The sequence below is a fragment of the Myotis brandtii genome, unplaced genomic scaffold, assembly GCF_000412655.1.
Source record: "Myotis brandtii unplaced genomic scaffold, ASM41265v1 scaffold123, whole genome shotgun sequence".
NCBI classification, from domain to species: Eukaryota; Metazoa; Chordata; class Mammalia; order Chiroptera; family Vespertilionidae; genus Myotis; species Myotis brandtii.
The window spans coordinates 16,851-36,598 of NW_005354291.1; the positions used below are offsets into that span (position 1 = coordinate 16,851).

Sequence of the window (19,748 nt, forward strand, 5' to 3'; positions counted from 1 at the left end):
ATGCCACCTTGCCTAAAAATGCAGGTTGTTAACAGGTTTTCCTATCATGGAAGGAGAGCCCGCAGTAGCATCCTGGGTTCTGACCAGGGCTTAAGCACTCGTGCTTTATCTCAGCAGATGAGATTCCTAGAAGACTCTTGGATGTACCTTGAACATTTCTATCGATTTTGCCAAATCATCCTCCAAAAATGTTGAATCACTTTAAACTCCCACCAGCAACCATGTGTGTGCCCTCTGTCCTACTTTGATGCCAGTATCATTGATTTCCCCCTAGAAGCTTCCCTCCCCTCAGCCGGGACTGCTTGGCACTTGAGCCAAACTCACTGTTCAGCCCAGGACTTGATTTCCCGAGATAGAATTATGGAGGAGGAAAAATAGTTTTCCTCTGCCCTTCTGAGTTCTTAGCGGAGGCCCTTGTAATGAAAGACAGATTACCAAGAGAAAAACTAAAGTTCATTAACATGTGTACCTCGTGTATATGTGGGAGATCCCAGGGAAAAATGAATAACTTCCCAAAGTGGCTTAGAATCCAGATTTAAATGCCTTCTTTCTAGGGAAAGGGGACGGGATATGGAGGCCTCTTAGAGGAGAGTACATGATTTTTAGGAAAGCTGAATGGGGGTGGGGGAGATAGTTTGTAACAAAGTTTGGATGTGATGTCAACTTCTAGTCTCCTGTCCTGTGACAGGAGTCAGTCTTCACTGGCTGATGGCACTTTTCCCATCAAGGGAACCTTTTGGGGGGTCCGATTTTAGGCAGAGAAGGAGACTTCAGTGAAAACCTCTCCTTGCATTTGCTGTTTTTCAAGCATCTGCAGGTCAAGATCGTCAATATAACAACATGGCATATGTTGGGGTGGTCTGTTCTCTGACCTTCAGAATAAACCCAACAAAAGCTTGTTTCCTCTCTTAGATAATTTGCCACAGTAGCGTTATTCCCTGGAAACAGTATTCTGACCAGTATTCTGATCACTTCCTAGGAATGATCATAACATACCCTGTGCTTGTAGAAAGGTGTGGGCCATATCACTAAATAATCAGGGTCAGTTTTCTCATCTTGTGGAAAGGGAGATAAAGTTATGATAGTTTATCTCCCTTTCCACAGGTTTCCTGCCGGTTTGTGTCTCTGCTGCAGCCCCAGTGGCCCCAGCGCCTCTGCGGCCTTGGGGTTAGGGGCTGCTGGGTGCACCAACTATATTTTGGTGAAGGACTTTGGGCTAAAAGGAGTGGAACTTTGAGAGTGGTGAGAGATGAGCCTGGAGAGGCAAGCAGGGCCCAGGTTGTGTGGGATGTTCGGATTTTATACATAAACAGGGAAAAGGACTCAACTAGGAAGTGACAAAATATATTTGTAAGGAACATTTGGCTTCTGTGTAGAAGATGGATGACAGAGAATCAAGACAGGGAGTCCAGTCAGCAGGTTATCTAGGTAAGAAGTAATGATGGCATGAAAAAGGATAACTGCATGGGGATATGAGGGAGAAACCTAGTCACTAGTCTGAAGGACAAAATATTAGAAAGGATTATTTCTAGAATTTTCCAATTGGCAATATTATTCATTCTTGGAATGCAATTTTCAGTATTCAGTGGTGTAGTGAATATTTATAAAACTTCATTCAAGTACATTCTTGTTCATTTTTCATGGTATAACAGACAGTTGTTGTTTTTCTTTTTTGTTGTTTAATATCCATTTCCTTATCTACCCCGATTTCCTTTCGAGAAATTGCCTCTGTCCAGGGCATACATCATGGCATCAGATTCCTCTCGGGAATCTGAATTGTGAGCAGAGACATTCTACCTTGGCTCTTGCTATGAATCAGACCACAGGAGTTGCCTTGGTTCCAGCAAAGTGCCCTAGTTACCTATGGATTCTGTGAGCTTCTCTGATCATCTCTCAATGCATTTCTTTCTGCTTCAGTTGGCCAGAGTAGGATTCTTTTTTGCAACCTTACACAGCACAGCCAACATGAGTCTGAAAGTTTCTCTCCTATAGGACACATTGAACACTAGACTCTAAATCTCAGTTGTATAGGTAAGAGTGTGAATATTGAACAAAAGCAAATCCCTCTTTTCAGAGTGACATCTGTTGTTAAATATTAAGTTATTTCTAGGAGGTAAGGAGGGAATTTCATTAAATGTTTTACAACAGAAGAAAACAGAATGTTTTTGATTAAATTTATTGGGGTGACATTGATTAAATTTATTGGGGTGATATTGATTAATCTGATATAGATTTCAAGTGTAATTTCTATGATACATGATCTGTATATTACATTGTGTGCCCAACACCTAAACATTGGTAAGAATTTGAAAGTAAGACAGCCTGGGATTATGAAAATTTTTCCAGGCAAATTACTAATCTTACAGTTTCACCTTCCTCACACACTAATAATAACACTTGTCTCACAGAACTATTTTGAAGATTAAACTAATTAATACATGGAAAATACTAAGCATACCTAACATAAGAACCCAATAAATATTAAATATGACTATAATACAAAATCAGTTTCTGAAACGGGTAAGAAATACAAAACCCACAATGCAAACAAGGTATTTTTCTAAATTTCTAAACAGTGAATCACTAATGATATATTTAGACATTTTAGAAACTAAAAGTTGAGTATTTAGAGAATTCACAGGTTCATAAGTTGCATTAAGGAATTTAATATCTGAATTTGGGACATGAAGTTCCACACTCACTGAAATGCTTAATTCTTCAAGGAATCTTCTCAGCTGTAAACACTTGAGATGCTTGTCTCCTGGCCTTGAAACAAAATTTTTTAAAAAATTGTTAGTTGTAAGCAGAAATCAATTAGTCAGAATACATATTATTCTAATATTTTAAAAAATCTAAAAATAATTTCAAGATAATGAAAATTTCTTAAGTAAAATTACAATTTTGAATTTAAGAAATGAGAAATAAACATTTTAAAATTCAAGCCATAAAAAAATTAAATAAAATTCCAGATAAAGACTTACAATTTTCTCCTCTGCAGTAAGAACGCCCTCTACTGCCACTATCTGGTACTGTTTATGCTTTAAATTTCCCACAAATTTCCGAAGTTGCTTGAGACTGTTAGCCTCCATGTCTTGCTTTAATAGTTTCTGCATTTCTCGAGAAGGACATCCAGGATCAAATACTAGTAAACACAACGTTTGGTTTTTTCTCTCTTCAATTCCAACAACTGTTCGACTATGACCTATCAAAAAATAAAGTAACAGCTATATATGATTTACCTACAGCCATACATACAGATATAAATATGTACACACACACACTGAATACTCTCTCTGCGTATACGGAGTGTGTGCAAATGAATGTTTAGAAAATAAATATAGTTAGTCCCTCTGACATAGTTATCTGACCTCTCTCATTCCTAAGACACAAGCATTCAGTTCTACTTCCTAACTTTTCAGTTTTCCTTTGTTCAATTTTAGTTTTCTAAAGGCTTCATTACAAACATTTTTCTACTGAGTCACACATTTTAGTTTTTCTTTCCCAATCCCTTGATACTTCCTATTCAAAGATCTCAAATGAAAGGATTTGAAAATTACCTACCATAAAACAAAACTCTAATGGTTCTAAAAGGTAAACAAAAATAAATATATACTATATACTAGAATTTCAAAAGTTAAGCTTTACAGCTTGTATTCCTAAATGATGAAATTCCTAACAATTACTTTTCCTCATTCCTGTCAATCCAGATCACCCATTCAATATTTGTCAAACACGCCTGTGCCGGGCACTAGTCCAGGAATCAGTGATACAGAGCAAGCAAAACAAACATTCCTGCCTTCATGGAACTCACATCACAATAGGAAGAAATACTCTATAAGCAAGATAAATAAGGAAAGTATATATTATACTGTATCTAAAAAAATAAAGCAGGGAAAAGGAGTAAGAAATGCCAGTGGTGGGAAGCTGGGATAATGAGATGAACTCTTAGGTAAGGTGGTCAGGGAAGGCCTCACTGAAGTGACACATGGGTAAAGACCTGAAAAAAATAAGGGATAAACAATAAAGGAAGAGTGAACCACGCAGCCCTGAAGATACCAAGGGTATCATCTTTCATTACCCAGGAATAGACTGAAATGAAAATGTAACTATGAAAATCGGACAGGCTACTATCACCCTACTCCCCATGATCAGACTTTTAACCTGTCCTAAAGCAAAAGCTAACTCTTTGTCGTATAAAGATATGCTTGTAAGTTACAGTTATTATTTCTGAGTTGCACTAACCTTGATGTTGCAGATAGATAGGAGGTTTAGATGTACACACTGCTTTTGGGCCCCCTTCCCTCTCTGTAGAATAATAGTTCAGTATCCATTCAAACAGGCGAGGGTGCGTACCCAAAGGACCAGTTGACTTGTGAAAATCCACAATACGGCACCTAGAAAAAATGGACAGAATAAATTATTTAGAAAATATTTTAAAAATCATTTTCATCAGTGGAGTTAATAAGACAAAAAAATTCTTAGTTTAAAACTAATTCTATTTCATTTTCCTAAGAAGAAAAAAATGCAAATTTTATTATTTATATAAAAAACTCATTTTATGAGAAAATATTTGAATAACTTCATAATAAAGTTGATGACTTATAATTAAAGTTAAAAAGATTTTCTGATATGCAAAATCTCCATGAATAAATGAGATTTTAAAAAATCACCTACATAAAACCCGAGACACAGCTTTTATTCTAAAGCCTCTGAACCTAATAATCAATTGGAAGCCAACTTTTAATTTTAATTCCTTGACAACCATTCACATTTATCAAAAATATCCTGAGTATTTTTCCTGTCAGCTCTCTCAAATTCCAATAATAAATAAGAAAAGAATACCTGTAGAAATCAGAAAAACCTGTGTACCCCATCTACCTATCTATCGATCTCCTATTTGGTACCAGACACCGGTTGTGGTATTGTTTCCTCAAGAGGAAGTCAACCTTGAATAAACAAAATTATTTTAACCAGTGTGTATACTTTTCAACAACTGTTTTAAAAAGGTCAGGTATAAACAAAAGCACTTTAAATACTTTATTTTCACTTTAAAGTATAGCATAGATATCCTGTCCTTGTGTCTGTTGGCAATAAAATCTCCAACTGTAATGGTTGTCATTTTAACTTCAGTAAGTTTAATGTTGGTAACTTTCAAATTGATTAGCACTGAGTTTTAAAGGTTGAAATCAAGTTTTGGATAGTTGTTAAAAAGTAGAAACGACTTTTGGGTTAGCAGTTGACTGCATGTTTGTATTTAAGAATGTAAATAGTACTCAACAGAGTATAATTCATGGAGTGCAAAAGGAAGACGTTTAAAAAACTAGCAAATAAATTCAGGTTCATTAATAAAAAGGCTTTATTCGAAGGAAGACTAAACTATTTCAGGTACCAAGAAAAAGCTGGATACATCAGGTATTTTAGATGGAAATTTTCTTTCCTTAAAATTTTTATAAAAGCTCAAACATGATGAAGTACATATAATATGAATGTGTGAACAGATTGCAAAAAGAAAAAAAAAATTTAGAGGACATAAAACTAGTCCCTTCAATTTAAATCATTCAGGTAAGTTATACACACATTCGTTATTTAAAATTTTTAAAATATTTTTAGCAATAAATATAACAACTAATGTGGTAAAAATAGTGTAAAACACTGGATAAATTACCTAGGAACAAACATAAAAAGAAACTATGGAGTCATGAAGCTTAAGGCAAATTTTCCATTAAAGATGATCAAAGGCATCTACCTCTGTTCCCTCTCGAAAGCCCAACAACAAAATACTGAAGAAGGAAATGACTTAAACACCCAAGGACAAAAAGAATGGGGACAGATAAACGGTCACACAATTCTGAAAAATGGAAAACTGAAAGCTTAGAGGCATAAGGTATTGGGGAGAGTAGTAATGGGGACAACAATAGGAGATTAATTGGAAGTTTGCATAAAGAAGGCAAATCACTTTTCACTTCCCCCAACACACACACACACACACAGGCAAGAGCTGTAGCAGAAAAGTGGAGAACTCTTCTCTGAATGGCCTCTGAGAAAAGATCTCTCTCTATACTGATATTTGAGAGTTTCCCAACCAAATAGCAAGTTTCCACCTAAGACTCCTTAAATGAAGTCTGTTACTCTGCAAACCCCATGCAATCCCACAAAACCTCCAATCAGCTTTTTAGTGCCTTGTTCCTCACTCTAGGAATACACAATTAAGGATTTACAAAAGGTAGAATGCCTTCAAAATGAAAAAGACTAAAATAAATAGATATGGAAAGAAATTAACATGGAGGAAACAAAAGTGCAAGGAACAGAAAGATACAAAGTGTTGGAAAAAAATTTTGCAACCATAAAAGAATAGGAGTCTACGAAACTTTACCCCTTAGAATTAAAAACACGATTGCTAAAATAACATTTCAATAGAGTAGTTGGGAGATAAAGTTGAGTGAATCTAGACAGTAAAACAAAAAGCAAATATATAAAAAAAAGACATGACCAATAAATTTACAGTTAACCTCTGAGCTCTTTCTACATTCCAATCACAGTTCCAAGCACTTTATTATTATCTCATTTAATTATCACTATAACTCTACGAAGGAGTTACTATTTATATGTTCTTTTATCAATGGTAGAACTAGGATAGAAATACTCTATAAATAAGATAAATAAGGGTACAGACAAATTAAATCACAGAGCAGGTAGATAGGAAAGCCGGAAGCAATTACAGGCATCTGACTCGGAAGTCCAAGCTTTTAAACACTATACTGAGATATTACAATTCACCATTCCAGATTAGAAAGGAAAAACAAATCTCCACACAATATATCAAAATCCCACATTCCAGGTGAAATTTCATAATATCAGGGCTAACAAAAGATGCAAAAAATTTCCAAATAAAATAAAATCAGCAATAATAATATTTATACAGCCCTGAAGTAAACTCTAACTTCAAAAAAGCTGAGATTTAACCATGTTAGAAGGATTGAGAGTGAACAGGTGGGAAATATAAGGGGAATGCAGTAGACAATGTCTAACACTGATAAACCAAGAACAAAAGCCATGAAAGCATATTATTTAAAAACGGGAATGACAGCTGCTTCCGATAAAGACTAGAGAATGGAAAGGAGCATGAGATAGGAAATGAATTTATTATTTCATATAAACCTTTTAGTGCTACTTAAATTTTAATTTTTAACTACTGCTTTGATAGAAAAACAAACAAAAAAATAGCAACCATAAAACCTCCCAGATGTGACAATAATATCACCTTGGCTTTTTAGGTACATACTTTACCCTTAGGGAGGTCAGAAGTGTATATATTTCACATGCTCCAATCCAGGCCTTTGTTCCCTGTAGCCTGTCATTAAGTTGGGAGGCACCCTGAGGATCAAAACCTTCCCTCCATGCATCTTCAATCATAGACTGAATTTTTGGAATACAAGGAACTGACATACCTAAAATCATACAAGCAAACATGTTACATAGCAGTTATAAAATTGTTGAATAGTATCATTTAGCAGTACACCATTTACTCTAGAGGAGTCTAAGAGAGATATTGCTGACATCTGTTATTGTACCAGTTTTGCTTCCTCCAACCAGAATTCAGGTTTTTAATGTAAATATCCTAAAGTGTTTCTTCCTCAAAGCCATTAAGTGTCCCTACTATACATATTTCATGTACAGCATGTATTCTAGAGGAGCCTACAACACAGTTTCTAAGAGTTATTCTTGATATTTTCTATTGTATCAGTTTCTCTAAATGTAAATATCCAAAATACTTCTTCATTAAAGCTATTAACTGTGCCCACTATACTTTAATTCCCCCATATCATATAAGGTGATAAGTTCAAAGTACTATACTTCACATACCTTTCAAGCAATCATCGTAAGTATCATTTTGTAATAATGATGACAGTAGCATTTGGAAATTTCTGTAACCACATCCCCAACCTTTGTCACCAAAAGAGGAATGAAAGTGATCCACTGCGGCAGAAAGCCACACACGCCTGACATCTGTGGCAGCATTCTGGTAATACCGGTAAAGTGCTTCAATAATGCCTAAAGTAGAAGAGAGAGTGAGAAGATTTAGAAGAATTAGTTACTTTCCTATGGCTGCCTAATATATTTCTAAGATCAATCTGTCCCTCAAACGCCACATTTAAATTTTGTCAATTCCATCTTTTTTATCTTTTTACTGATATAACCTTAGTTCATGTCCTGCTTTGCCATTAAATCAATCACTTCTAAACTTCAAGACAGCTTATCAAAAGGACATAGTATATTTTAGGGCTGTGCTCTGTAATCTTTTACATTTGTTTTTATTTTAAATTACATATAAATTAGTGGTTCTTTAGTAACTCTTAAATATATGAACACTTAGAAATTAAAGAATGACACAAATTAAAAACAAATAGACATTTTAATATTTTCCTACTGTATACCCTAATGAATCATATTACACATTTCCTAGGAACTCCTACTTCACATACTTCTTTTTACATGAAGACCCTTAGAGAAGTATAAGGGGAGAAAGTACAGATTCATTAAATGGTACTAAGATAAATAAGCAATAAGAAATTAAAGTATTGTTATAAAGGGAAAATATTTGATCCATCCTTTTCTTTCTCTTCTCCTCTTTCCCTCTCACATACCCATATGTACAAATAAATTCCAACTGGATTAAAGTCAAAATATGAAAAGCAATTTTTCATAAAGTATATAAATTAAAAAAAACAACCATGATCTCAAAGATGGGGGAGTTTCTTAAAAATGACACTTTTACAATAATTCGAAAGAATATATGTAAGATATGGAAGCAACCCAAGTGCCCATCAACAGATCAGTGGATAAAAAGCTGTGGTACAAATATACAATGGAATATTACTCAGCCATAAAAAAAAAAAATGAAATCTTACCACTTGTGATAACATGAATGGGCCTGGAGGGTATTATGCTAAGTGAAATAAGTCAGTCAGAGAAAGATAAATACCAGATGATTTCACTTGTATGTGGAATCTAAAGAGCAAAATAATTGAACAAAATTGACACAGACTATGGATACAGAGAACAGACTAATGATAGTCAGAGGGAAGCAGGGTTGGACTCAGTGAAGAAGTTGAAGGGATTGAGAAGTACAAATTGGTAGTATAAAACAGTCATGGGGATGTAAAGTACATCATAGGAAATATACTAGTAGTCAATAATATTATAATAGGTAGATACTTCAAATATTTGGGAGACCACTTTGTAAAGTATGATTGTCTAACCACTATGCTGTAAACCTAAAACTAATACAAAATAACATTGAGTATAAACTGTAATTGAAAATAAAATTTAAAAAATAAACATACCACATATGAAATTTAAAGGCAAAATTATAGACTTGAAGATATTTATACCTCATAAAATCAACAAAGAATTAGAATCCTGATGTACTTAAAGGACTTGCACAAATTAGTAAGAAAAAGAAAAACAATCCAACAGAGAAAGGACAAATGAATGGAACAGGTTATTTCTTGAAGAAACTACCTCAGGAATAAACAAAGAAATGCAAATTAAGACATAGTACATCATTTCGTGCCCTAATGGCCAAAATTATATAGTGCCAACATCCATACAAAGTGTGAGAATACAGATGCAAATGTGGATTTTGACCACTTTGGCAAACAATTCCATAATAACCTTAACGAAGTTAAAAAGTTCACTTTCCAAATACAAAGTAAATTAACACAATATACAAGTGATTTATTTTTAGGTGAACTATTTAAGAACAGAAGTTTAGATGTTTCAAAACAACACATTTTAAAAAATTGTTTGAACACAGTCTCACCTAAACCTATATAAACTGTAGATTATGAAAATTAGGCAAAATTCAAGTAATTCTGATGATTACTTCGGTGATACACAGAATATTAAAACCATGATTTTGATGTTTAAGAACTCACCAGAAGTTTTTGTTTTCCCATCATCAATACCAATAGCTAGTGATTCCATCATATCAGCTTTTCTTCTGTGAAATTCAGATGGATGCATTCTTCCACTATTTACTTCTCTCTCCATACTTCGTAGTAGCTGCTGTTTGTACCCTCCAGAATTATCTAAACCATATTGTCGCTATTGAATATAAAACAAATAACTTAATTTTTATGTCCCTTTACCTCGGTGAGGAAGGAAACTTACCATAATTTCATTTATCTGGAAATGCATTTTGAAACATTTTGGTTTACAGACTTTTATAAAAGTCAATTTAAAGATTTTTATGAGAAATCAATCACACGCATACAAAATCCCTGAATTAGTAAAAGCCTTCTCTATAAACAACTATCATGGCAAGAGACTTGCTTTTCTTGTGGTAGAGAATCCTGTTTTCCTACTAAAAGTACAAGGCAGACGAGTTCTGAACACACTGATGATTTTTGCAAGGAAACCTGTCAGTACTTGTTATTTGGTTCCCAAGCTAGTCTATAAAGGCCTACTTAATTCATAATTCATTCAGGCATTCATTCTACCTAGTAAATGAACTATGTTTTTGCACAGGGAACAGAGAATCTCAAATAATATGTATAAAAAGGCCTTCTTGGAAAAAGTTTCTGAGATCTGAACAACTAATTTGCAAAGGGAATAACAAATTCCCTTTAATATTGGAAGCTTTTTGTATTTATAATGTGCAAAATTACATAAGGCAAGAAGAGTTGTGAAAAGCCAACTTTCTTTTCTCTTCTGAATCCTGGTGGGAAAATATTTTGCAAGTAAATAAATCACCAATGAGAAAAATAGCCAAAATCAGATATTCTAAGGTGAGAATTAAATTTTCTCCCATATTGCCATGTGTGAGATGCCTGAGAAAAAAGTGAGAGGTCATATAAGTTTGGGAAAATTATGATATGCACAATGCACAATAAAAGGATTTGCTATGTCCTAAGTATATAACCTGTTCTTTTATTTTTCAATTGCAGCTTACATTCAATATTATTCTGTATTAGTTTCAGGTGTATAGCATAGTGGTTAGACAACGTATACTTTACAAAGTGTTCCCTCTGATATTTCAAGTACCCACATGGCACCATATATTATGAATCTTCGTTTCTTAATTTGCCCCATCAACTTAACCATGGGTTTGAATCCAAGCTTTTCATTTAATACTGCCTGATCCTGAGCAAGTTAAGCTACTAAAAAAAAAGGTTTAAAATAATTTCTCCAGAGAGTTGAGTTGTTGTGAAGATTTTGGGATATGATATGAGGTGCTTACCCTAGTACATGACCAGAATGAGTACTTACAAATGGTGGCTGTTAGGAACTATAAAATACATGTTAAAAAATAGTTAGTATAATAACAAGGACAAAAGCAATAGGCTGAAGTCTTGACAGCATATCTGAAAATTAAGAATTCTACCAAACCAAAATATCAAAATATAATAGTTATAATTTATGTACCTGCAGCTTCTGAAATTCTTCCCTTTCTTGTCTTGATTCTTCAGATCTCTTTCTGTCTTCTTCTTCTTGAAGGTGGTGAGCCAATTCTAGGTCTCTAGAACATTGGACTCTATCCATGCCTATCAGATATGTTTAGTGTTTAGAATAAAATAATTACTGAAATCAAAGCTCATTTATTACATGTTTATATATATATATTTTAAAAAGGAGTAATTGTTATTATTTTGCCATTTGTTCATGCCTATGATGTCACAGAAAGCAAAAGTACAAAGTTAGCAGAACTTAAACTACTTTTGTAAGAGAATAGCCTCCATTTAAATCACTAACATTCACTGAGTGTTTAGGTTGAGACAAGGACTTTCCATTTATCATCTCATTTGGAACCTTATAACAACTTTAGGAAGATAGGTATTATTATCTTCTGAAGAAACCCAAACTTAGAGAAATTAGCCACATCATTCATTGGTGTTCTTTATTAATACAAATCAAATAGATTGGTTTAAAAAAAATCTGGGAAGGAAATAATAAAGAGCATAAAAATGTTTGCAAAATACAGTTATTAGATTATACAGGTATTAATTATAGTACAACATCTTGCCCTGTCTCCCCTCTATCCAGTATTCCACAGATCCATTAGCCATTGGCTTCTAGCCAGTATCTTATCTTCTTGATCCCCCAATTTGGTGGTTTAATAATGTATTTGACTATTCTTTCTTTCCTTTCCAATCTCTCAAGCCTCCACTACATCTTCCTATTTGATCCCCACTTCTATTGTTGGAGATATGCAATTTACAACGGACTTCTAGTGTACTTCTGAGGCTATCTACAGTGATATACTCAGACCATATCTTTCTCTCATTACCCAATACAGGCTGAAAGAATAATTTATGCACCAATACAAACTCTATTCATAAACAAAGTAAGAATTATCAGATACTCAGCTCCAGTGTGTTATTCTTCCACGATAGTTAGTAAAGAACAGAGTAGAAAACTGTTCCATCTTTTCTACACTCATTCTCATCTTGGGATTAGTCTGAGTGAGCAGGTAATGCTGTCTGTCCATGGAGATAACTGACTGGTACTAGGATCAATGACACTGGATACTGAGGCCACGGCATTAACAGGTGGTATCTATGTACCTTAAAAAACTAAAATTCATTAAAATACAGTTGGTTTCTCTTAGGGTTTATGTTATATTTTGTTTCAGTAGGACTGTGCAAGTCATATAGGATATTTCCACTTCTAAGTCACCATAGTGATTACTAAATAATACCAAATTAAAAAAAAATAGGGCACAGAGGAAAACTTTCATGTCACTTATAAAACTAGTAAGTGGTAATGTAAAAAGCTGGGCTAGCAGCTAGAAAGGCACTTGAAAAACTTTTTAGTCACATAGCTCACATTCTTTTTAAAAATTGTGCTATATGGCAGCATCCTAGTTCACCAACAATTTTGGCTGACCAAATGTTAAATTCAGTTACTTCTAAGCTGCTGAAAAAATGGCCTCAACTTACAAATCAAATTGATTTTGAAAACTGCCTAATATTTCACTGTCTTCTAAATATTGGTACTCTGAGGCAAAACCCTGGATGCACACCTTTAGCTCAGTTGGTCACAACAGTTTATTCTTCACAATTTTTCTGTAAAAAAAACCCACAACAACAAAAAACCTTTTTAGCCCAGCCAGCATGGCTCAGTGGTTGAGCATCGACCTATGATCGAGGAGGTCACGGTTCAATACCTGGTCAGGGTACATGCCCAGGTTGCGGGCTCAGGCCCCAGTGTGGGGGTGTGCAAGAGGCAGCCAATCAATGATTCTTTCTCATCGTTGATGTTTCTCTCTCTCTCTCTCCTCCCTCTCCCTTCCTCTCTGAAATCAATAAAAATATATTTAAAACAAATAAAAAAACCACCCCAACCTCTTTTAAAAAGTTGGAACTAAATTTGAATTCTTTAAAGGGACAGACTTATTTTTGACCAGTATGCTTTTTTTCTCTCTATATCACTAATCTAAAAATTAGATATGTGTCCTAGGAAGTGGAAATTAAATAATGACATTCTTATTTTTAAACATATAAACATACCTTGTCTAAAGCTGCTTTCTTCCAAATGCAAGTCAACATGTTCCTGGAGAATATGGTAATTTGTACAGGTGAGCCCACACATAGGGCAGTCGTACAATGGTTGATCACAGTCTGTATTAGAGACATAATTCAATTGGTTTTATTTAGAAAACTTTTAGATCTTCACCCCAAGTCAAAGACTGTTTGGTTTCTTGCCAAAAAATTTCTACAACTTGAAATGTCAAGTGTTTGAATGTTCCTTCTATGTGAGGGTTTGAAGCCACACTTTAAATGATATAAATTTACAGACATGCTCCAGCATACTCTCTTTTCCTACTTCCATCTTCTTTTAACCAGCACATAAGAGAAAATTTAAAAACAAAAAGGAAAAATTTGATGCAGCATACGCATACTCAGTTTAGGAAAGAACTTGGAAATGTTTAATTATATTATCTGTATGATAATAAAGCTACAGAGCCTACCAAGATAAGCTAGTTGAACATTAAGTATTTTTCTTTCAGTTTTGAGATATAACTGACTTACTGTACTGTATAAGTTTAAGGTGTACAGCATAATGTCTTGAATTACACATATTGTAAAATGATTACCAAAATAAGTTTAGTTAGTATCCGTATCATATAGAAATGAGAAAAAAAATTTTTTCCCCAGGTGATGAGAACTTTCAGGATTTACGCTTACTCTTTAGCAACTTTTAAATATACCATACAGACGTGTTAGCTCTAGTCATCATATTGTATATCACATCCTCAGAGCTCATTAAATATCTTATAACTGAAAGTTTTGTACCTTTGGCCACCTACATCCAATTTCCCCACCATTCACCTCTGCCTCTAGTAATCACAAATTGAATACCTTTTTCTATGAGTTTGGTGTTTTATTTTTTAGATTCCATATATAAGTGATACTGTACAGTATTTGTTTTTTTATATCTGACTTATTTCACTTAGCATAATGCCATCAAGGTCCACTCAGGTAGATACAAACGGCAGGATTTCCTTTTCATGGCTAATATCCTACTGTATATATAGGGTGTCCATAAAAAATGTATACACACTCTTTGAATAATTATAAAGGCAGTGTTTATTAAAATACAACTCATGCCCTAGCTGGTTTGGCTCAGTGGCTACAGCGTCGGCCCTCAGACTTAAGGGTCCTGGGTTTGATTCCAATCAAGGACACGTACAGGCTCGATCCTCAGTCAGAGAGCACGTGCGGAGGCAACCAATCAATGTGTCTCTCTCACATAGATGTTTCTTTCTGTCTCTCCCCCTCCCTTCTAACTCTCTCTAAAAATCAATGGGAAAATATCCTCAGGTGAGGATTAACAATAAGTAAAAGATGTTCATCACATGTTATGAGGGACTTGCAAATTAAAATAAGATACTACTACACACATTAGAATGGTCAAAATCTGGAACATGGAAAACAAACACTAAATGCTGGCAAGAACTGAAATCATAGTGTTTTCTGATCATAATTAAATCAAACTAGAACTCAATAACAAAAAGTCAAGAGTCTGAAACAGTCCAGATGCCATTCAGTTGATGTCTTTCTCTTCAGAAAGGTAAATAAAAGGACTCTCAATGTAGCTGAAACATTTGTTACCTGCATGTATCTTCTTTCCCATTTTGTATTGTATTGTATTGCAACAATTGCAAATAAACAATGCTATAGATATAGACTGATTTTTAAAACACACTTGTAGTAATCTGATTGCAGTAATCTGATTTACAAATCAACTTTCAGGGCACCACATGTTAACTGGAACTAACATTAGTTGTTGTTATATGAAATGAACACTTTACCTTCTACTGGAGTGTCTAAAAGATTGGCATGATTTGTTTTCACATGAGTTTCCATATCTTGAGTACAATCTTCTATTTTTCCACAGAATGGACATTCAGGAGGACTATACACTGTGTCATAAATTGATCCTTTTATTTTGGATAGGTCACACTGTCGTTTTTCCTTACTTTCCAGGAATTTTCTAGATTCAGTCAAGTTCTCTGAATAAAAGGCTTTATGTTCTAAAGTACCATCCTTAGGCAGGCTTTGAGCTGAAATTTTCGGATGATTAGATGCACAGGGTGAATGAATACTTGGATTAACTTCCATTCTGCTCTGCTGGGTGTTGTCCTTCCTGTTATCTGAAGTTCCACAGTGTATGGTATTGATCCTCTCAAAGTTTCTTCCCAATTCATTTTGTTCAAAATGAGCAGTTTCAATATGAAAACACATTTCATCATAATTCACACCCGACAATTTGCAAAATGGACATATGACTTCATTTTCCATGTGGACAATTAGGAGATGAGCCTTCATGTCCGGTTCTGAGGTCACTGTTTCACCACAAATATCACAGGAAAGCATGGTACATCCAGCAGCTAGAAAAGAACACAACGTTATTTTAAGTTAGAGAATAAGAGTTGAAAACAAAATGCATTTTATAAAATGATTTGGAACAATTAAGTTTACCCCAAACTGGACTACTTAGGTGAAGACATTTTCAATGGACTTACTGTTCCTCAAATATACAAACTTATTAATAAATCTCAACCAAATTGTCCCTGTGTTTCAATTTAATGAGTCTAATAAAACAAAGGCAATAATAATAATGAACATTAAAATAATTTTTCAGCTATTTCATAAAGTGCGGTCTGAGGTAGAGAGAAAGTAACATTTATAAAATTGTCCAGGGAAGATAAATCAGGTAAGAGACAACAAGGAAGCCTCATCAACTGATGTATCTGAATACAGAAACTTAAAGTTGTCAACAATGGGGAGGGTAAAGAAACACATCTTAACAATGGCAGCTAACAGTGAATGAGCTCAATATATCTCAAACTAGTTTAAGTATCATTATTATTCCCCATGGAGTAAACCCTAGCTCAGACATGTCACCACACCAGGAAATGGTTAGCTACAGTGCCAACCCAGTCAGTACTCTCAACCCGAAGAACAGAAGCCCATTGAGCAGAGTAGAAAACAGCACCGATTCCAGAGCCTAGAGAACTGGAGTACAATCTCTGGTTTCATAGTTTTAGGGAAAGCATCTCACCGCTTGGAGATTCGGCTTATAAAACGAGCTGTGCTAAATCAGCAGGCACTTTTGAGTTCTGTGGACTAATAAAGTACTAGCTACCGACAAGTGGTGATTTTGTTAAGAAAACACTTTTTAAAAAGCAGTCACCGCCACAACCTTCCTACCACAGACTATTATTCAGCTGCGAGCTATTTAAAGGGAAACGGGAAAAGAAAGGTAAACTATTCCCACCATTTAAATAAACTTAGTTTTATAAGAACTTCCTACGCTGTCCTTGTTTTTCTCATTTCCCTTCAGACGAGTGAAAACAGTTCCTGGTTTTAGAAGAACCCCCCTCCCCACCCCACCCCCCGGGGGGGAAAGAAAGTCACACGCAGCGAGTTTCTCTTCCCGTGGCCGGGCCTCGGCTGGACCCGGCGGCGCGGAACTCCCTGCCACTCGGGGTGGGAGCGGAAAGGGCGGGGGGCAGTGCTGGTGGGCAAGGGGCGAGCGGGGCGGCAAGGGCCACGTCGGCCCAGGTTCGCGCCGGCGTCCCGAGCCAGGACTCGAAACCAGCTCAGACACCGACTGGGTCAACGCTCCGGGCCTGGGAAATGACAGCTGGGGCCGTCAGGACCTACCTCCGGCCCCGCGACCCGGCCGTGGCCACGCTACCCCCGGCTGGGCTTCCTCTTCGGGTCCCGCAGGTGAAACCGGCTGCCCGCAGAGGAGCGTGAGCGGCGTCGATTACCTTTCCTGGCCCGAGAGACGAAGGCAGGTCCTCTCTCCACCCAGAGATTCGCAGTTAACCGGGGAAAGGACCTGCAACTCCGAAAGGCTTCAGTTTCCAGCATCACATTCAAAAAAGCATTTCCTCTGGTCCCCGGAAGGGAAGGACTCCCAGAATGCACCGCTCCACGCCCGGCTGAGTTGCAGTGTATTCTGGAAGTCGTAGTCTTTTTCCACCTCCCAGCAGGGTCCGGACTGCTAACCAAATGCGAGAGAGTATAGGGCGGCTCTGACGTCTTTCTGAATGAAGGGGCGGGTCCTAGAGCACTCGGGAGTCCACAGAGACAGCATTAAAATGCTACCAGATGTCACACTCTCAACTACGCTCTTGCTGATGGAGGGTGGCTAAGACAAGTTCTTGCCTCAAGGTTACAAGATCACACGTATCTTTTTTCTATAGTTCAGTCCTTATTTCATTGGACAAATATTTAATGAGCATCTATTAGCAAAGCATTCTGCTTGGAACTGGAGCTGCAGTAGAAATCAAAATACACAAAATCCAAGCCCTTTGAATCTTACATTCTGAGGTAGAGAGAAAATGAACAAATAAATAAACTGATCATGATAAGTGCTAAAAGGGAAATAAAACTGGGTTGGTTATAGAAAGGACAAATATAGGTAGCAAAGGTCTTTTTGAAGAGGTGAGTGTGCTTATGAAGAACCTTGCACCAACAGAAGGAAGAGCATTCCAGGCAGAGAAAATGATAAGAAGAAGAAAGCCTCCCAGACTGGAGCAAAAAGAACTTTTGTGAGCTGAGCGTAATGTTCTAGAAGTGGTTACAACATGAAGTCAGAGTTGTAGACAGGGGTCAAATCATGTAGGGTCTTGTAGAAAACTATTGGAGTAATTAAATAGGACAGTGGCATGACCTGATGATGTACAATATATATTTTAGAAATCATTCTAGGTGTTGAGTAGTTAAACATGGCAAACTAAACATGTACATTTATATACCCTGCCTCTCAAAATCTACTAAAATGACAGTAAAATAATAAAAAATAAAAATAAATGCTTAATAAGATGTTAACAAAATCTGGAAGCTAAAAAAAAGGATGAATGAGTAGTAACTAGCTTAGCTAAGCACAGAAATTCACTAAAAACAAGTCACTTCATATGCCAGAAGTCTGGAGATGTTCAGAAATTAAAGCCCAGATACTTCTAAGGAAGATGTTAAATTTGGGCCTGAAAAGAGGAAAATTTTGCCGAAATTCTGTATTGGGAGCAATTAGAAGCCTACCTCCAGATGTCCTCTATCACAAGGTTGCTAAGTGGCTCCTCTTTCCCTCCCAGACAGAACACTACAGGTTTAGCTTATGAGGAAAATGAACCAGAGAGGCTATGAAGTTAAAAGGATGAGAGTCAAGGTATTGAACTGAAAATGGGAAATAATGAAAGCTAAATACTGAATTATGAGGCCCCTCGCCATTTCCTCCCATCACATTCTGATGTCTGATTTGTGGCTCCAAGTCAGGAGATTGGAACATTATTCTCCAGGAAAACCATTGGTCCAAGACAAAAGACTTACAGATAATGGCTTTTAGAAAATCCTCCTATGAAATACCAAGATCTCATTTAATCTCTCTGTAGGGAGGCTAACAATCAGGGAGTCAACAGGCCCCACTGATACACAGGCTTCCAATGAGTTTCTTTAATGTCTCACTCTTAAATATGGATACTCAACAATCACCAGGCATTGGAGTACAGCCTGTGGCAGGAAAGATGAGAATCAAAATGACCAAACAGGAAAAAATAACTCTGAAGAAACAGAGACAGTGAATAAGAGCGCAAAAAAAAAAAAAAAATAGTTCAAGGAAACTATAATATCTTCAGAGACAAGAAAAGACATATAATCCCTCAATCAAAAATAGGAAATAGCTTTTGGGATTAAGAAAAAAAAATACAATAGCAGGAATAGAGAGCTGGCGGATAACCTGGAAAACAAGAGCTTCTTAGGGGTAGGAATTGTGTATGTGGGTGTTTAAATCTTGTATATTCTGTGCCTGGTATTGGGTCTGGAAAAGTCTGTTTTCAGTACTGTTTGTTGAACGTCAGGATGGTTTACCAGGCTATCCAAAATGTGTCATATTAATTTAGAGTACTTTATCTGTAGTTATTTCACATAACAGTGACTACTGAGTGTGTGTGTGTGTGTGTGTGTGTGTGTGTGTGTGTGTGTGTGAAATCCACAGATGTTATGGAATCCAAAAGTTTAAATGGCAAGTCGAAAAGCTGTAAACAAAGGGGAGCGTTTAGGAACAAGGTAATGCAGCTGAAGATGGAAAGAGCCTCTGTGAAGCTCCATGAGGTTAGCATTTCTATCCGCTGTGAATACTGTTGCAGCTCCAATATCTAAAACAATGCCAGGCGCCGATTAGGCTCCATGAATACTGCGCTGTGGGATGGATGGGGGGATGGATCGGGGAGG

The 19,748-nt window shown here is 36.0% G+C and overlaps 1 protein-coding gene across 2 annotated transcripts; it reads right to left on the reverse strand.

The window, feature by feature from the left end:
• Positions 1–2,653: 2,653 nt before the first annotated feature.
• ZUFSP (zinc finger with UFM1-specific peptidase domain) lies at positions 2,654–17,584 on the reverse strand. Of its 2 annotated transcripts, none has more exons than XM_005858916.2 (10): positions 17,285–17,584; positions 15,317–15,895; positions 13,512–13,622; positions 11,428–11,546; positions 9,939–10,107; positions 7,864–8,052; positions 7,283–7,448; positions 4,243–4,394; positions 2,982–3,202; positions 2,654–2,766 (listed from the first exon to the last, which is right to left on the reverse strand). In XM_005858916.2, the coding sequence occupies exons 1-10, from the start codon at positions 17,385–17,387 to the stop codon at positions 2,719–2,721; spliced, it is 1,857 nt and encodes a 618-aa protein (XP_005858978.1). In that variant the 5' UTR covers positions 17,388–17,584; the 3' UTR covers positions 2,654–2,718. The 2 variants fall into 2 exon arrangements, with proteins under 2 accessions (XP_005858978.1, XP_005858979.1); XM_005858917.2 differs by having other exon boundaries at positions 17,175–17,378.
• Between the last annotated feature and the right edge of the window lie 2,164 nt (positions 17,585–19,748).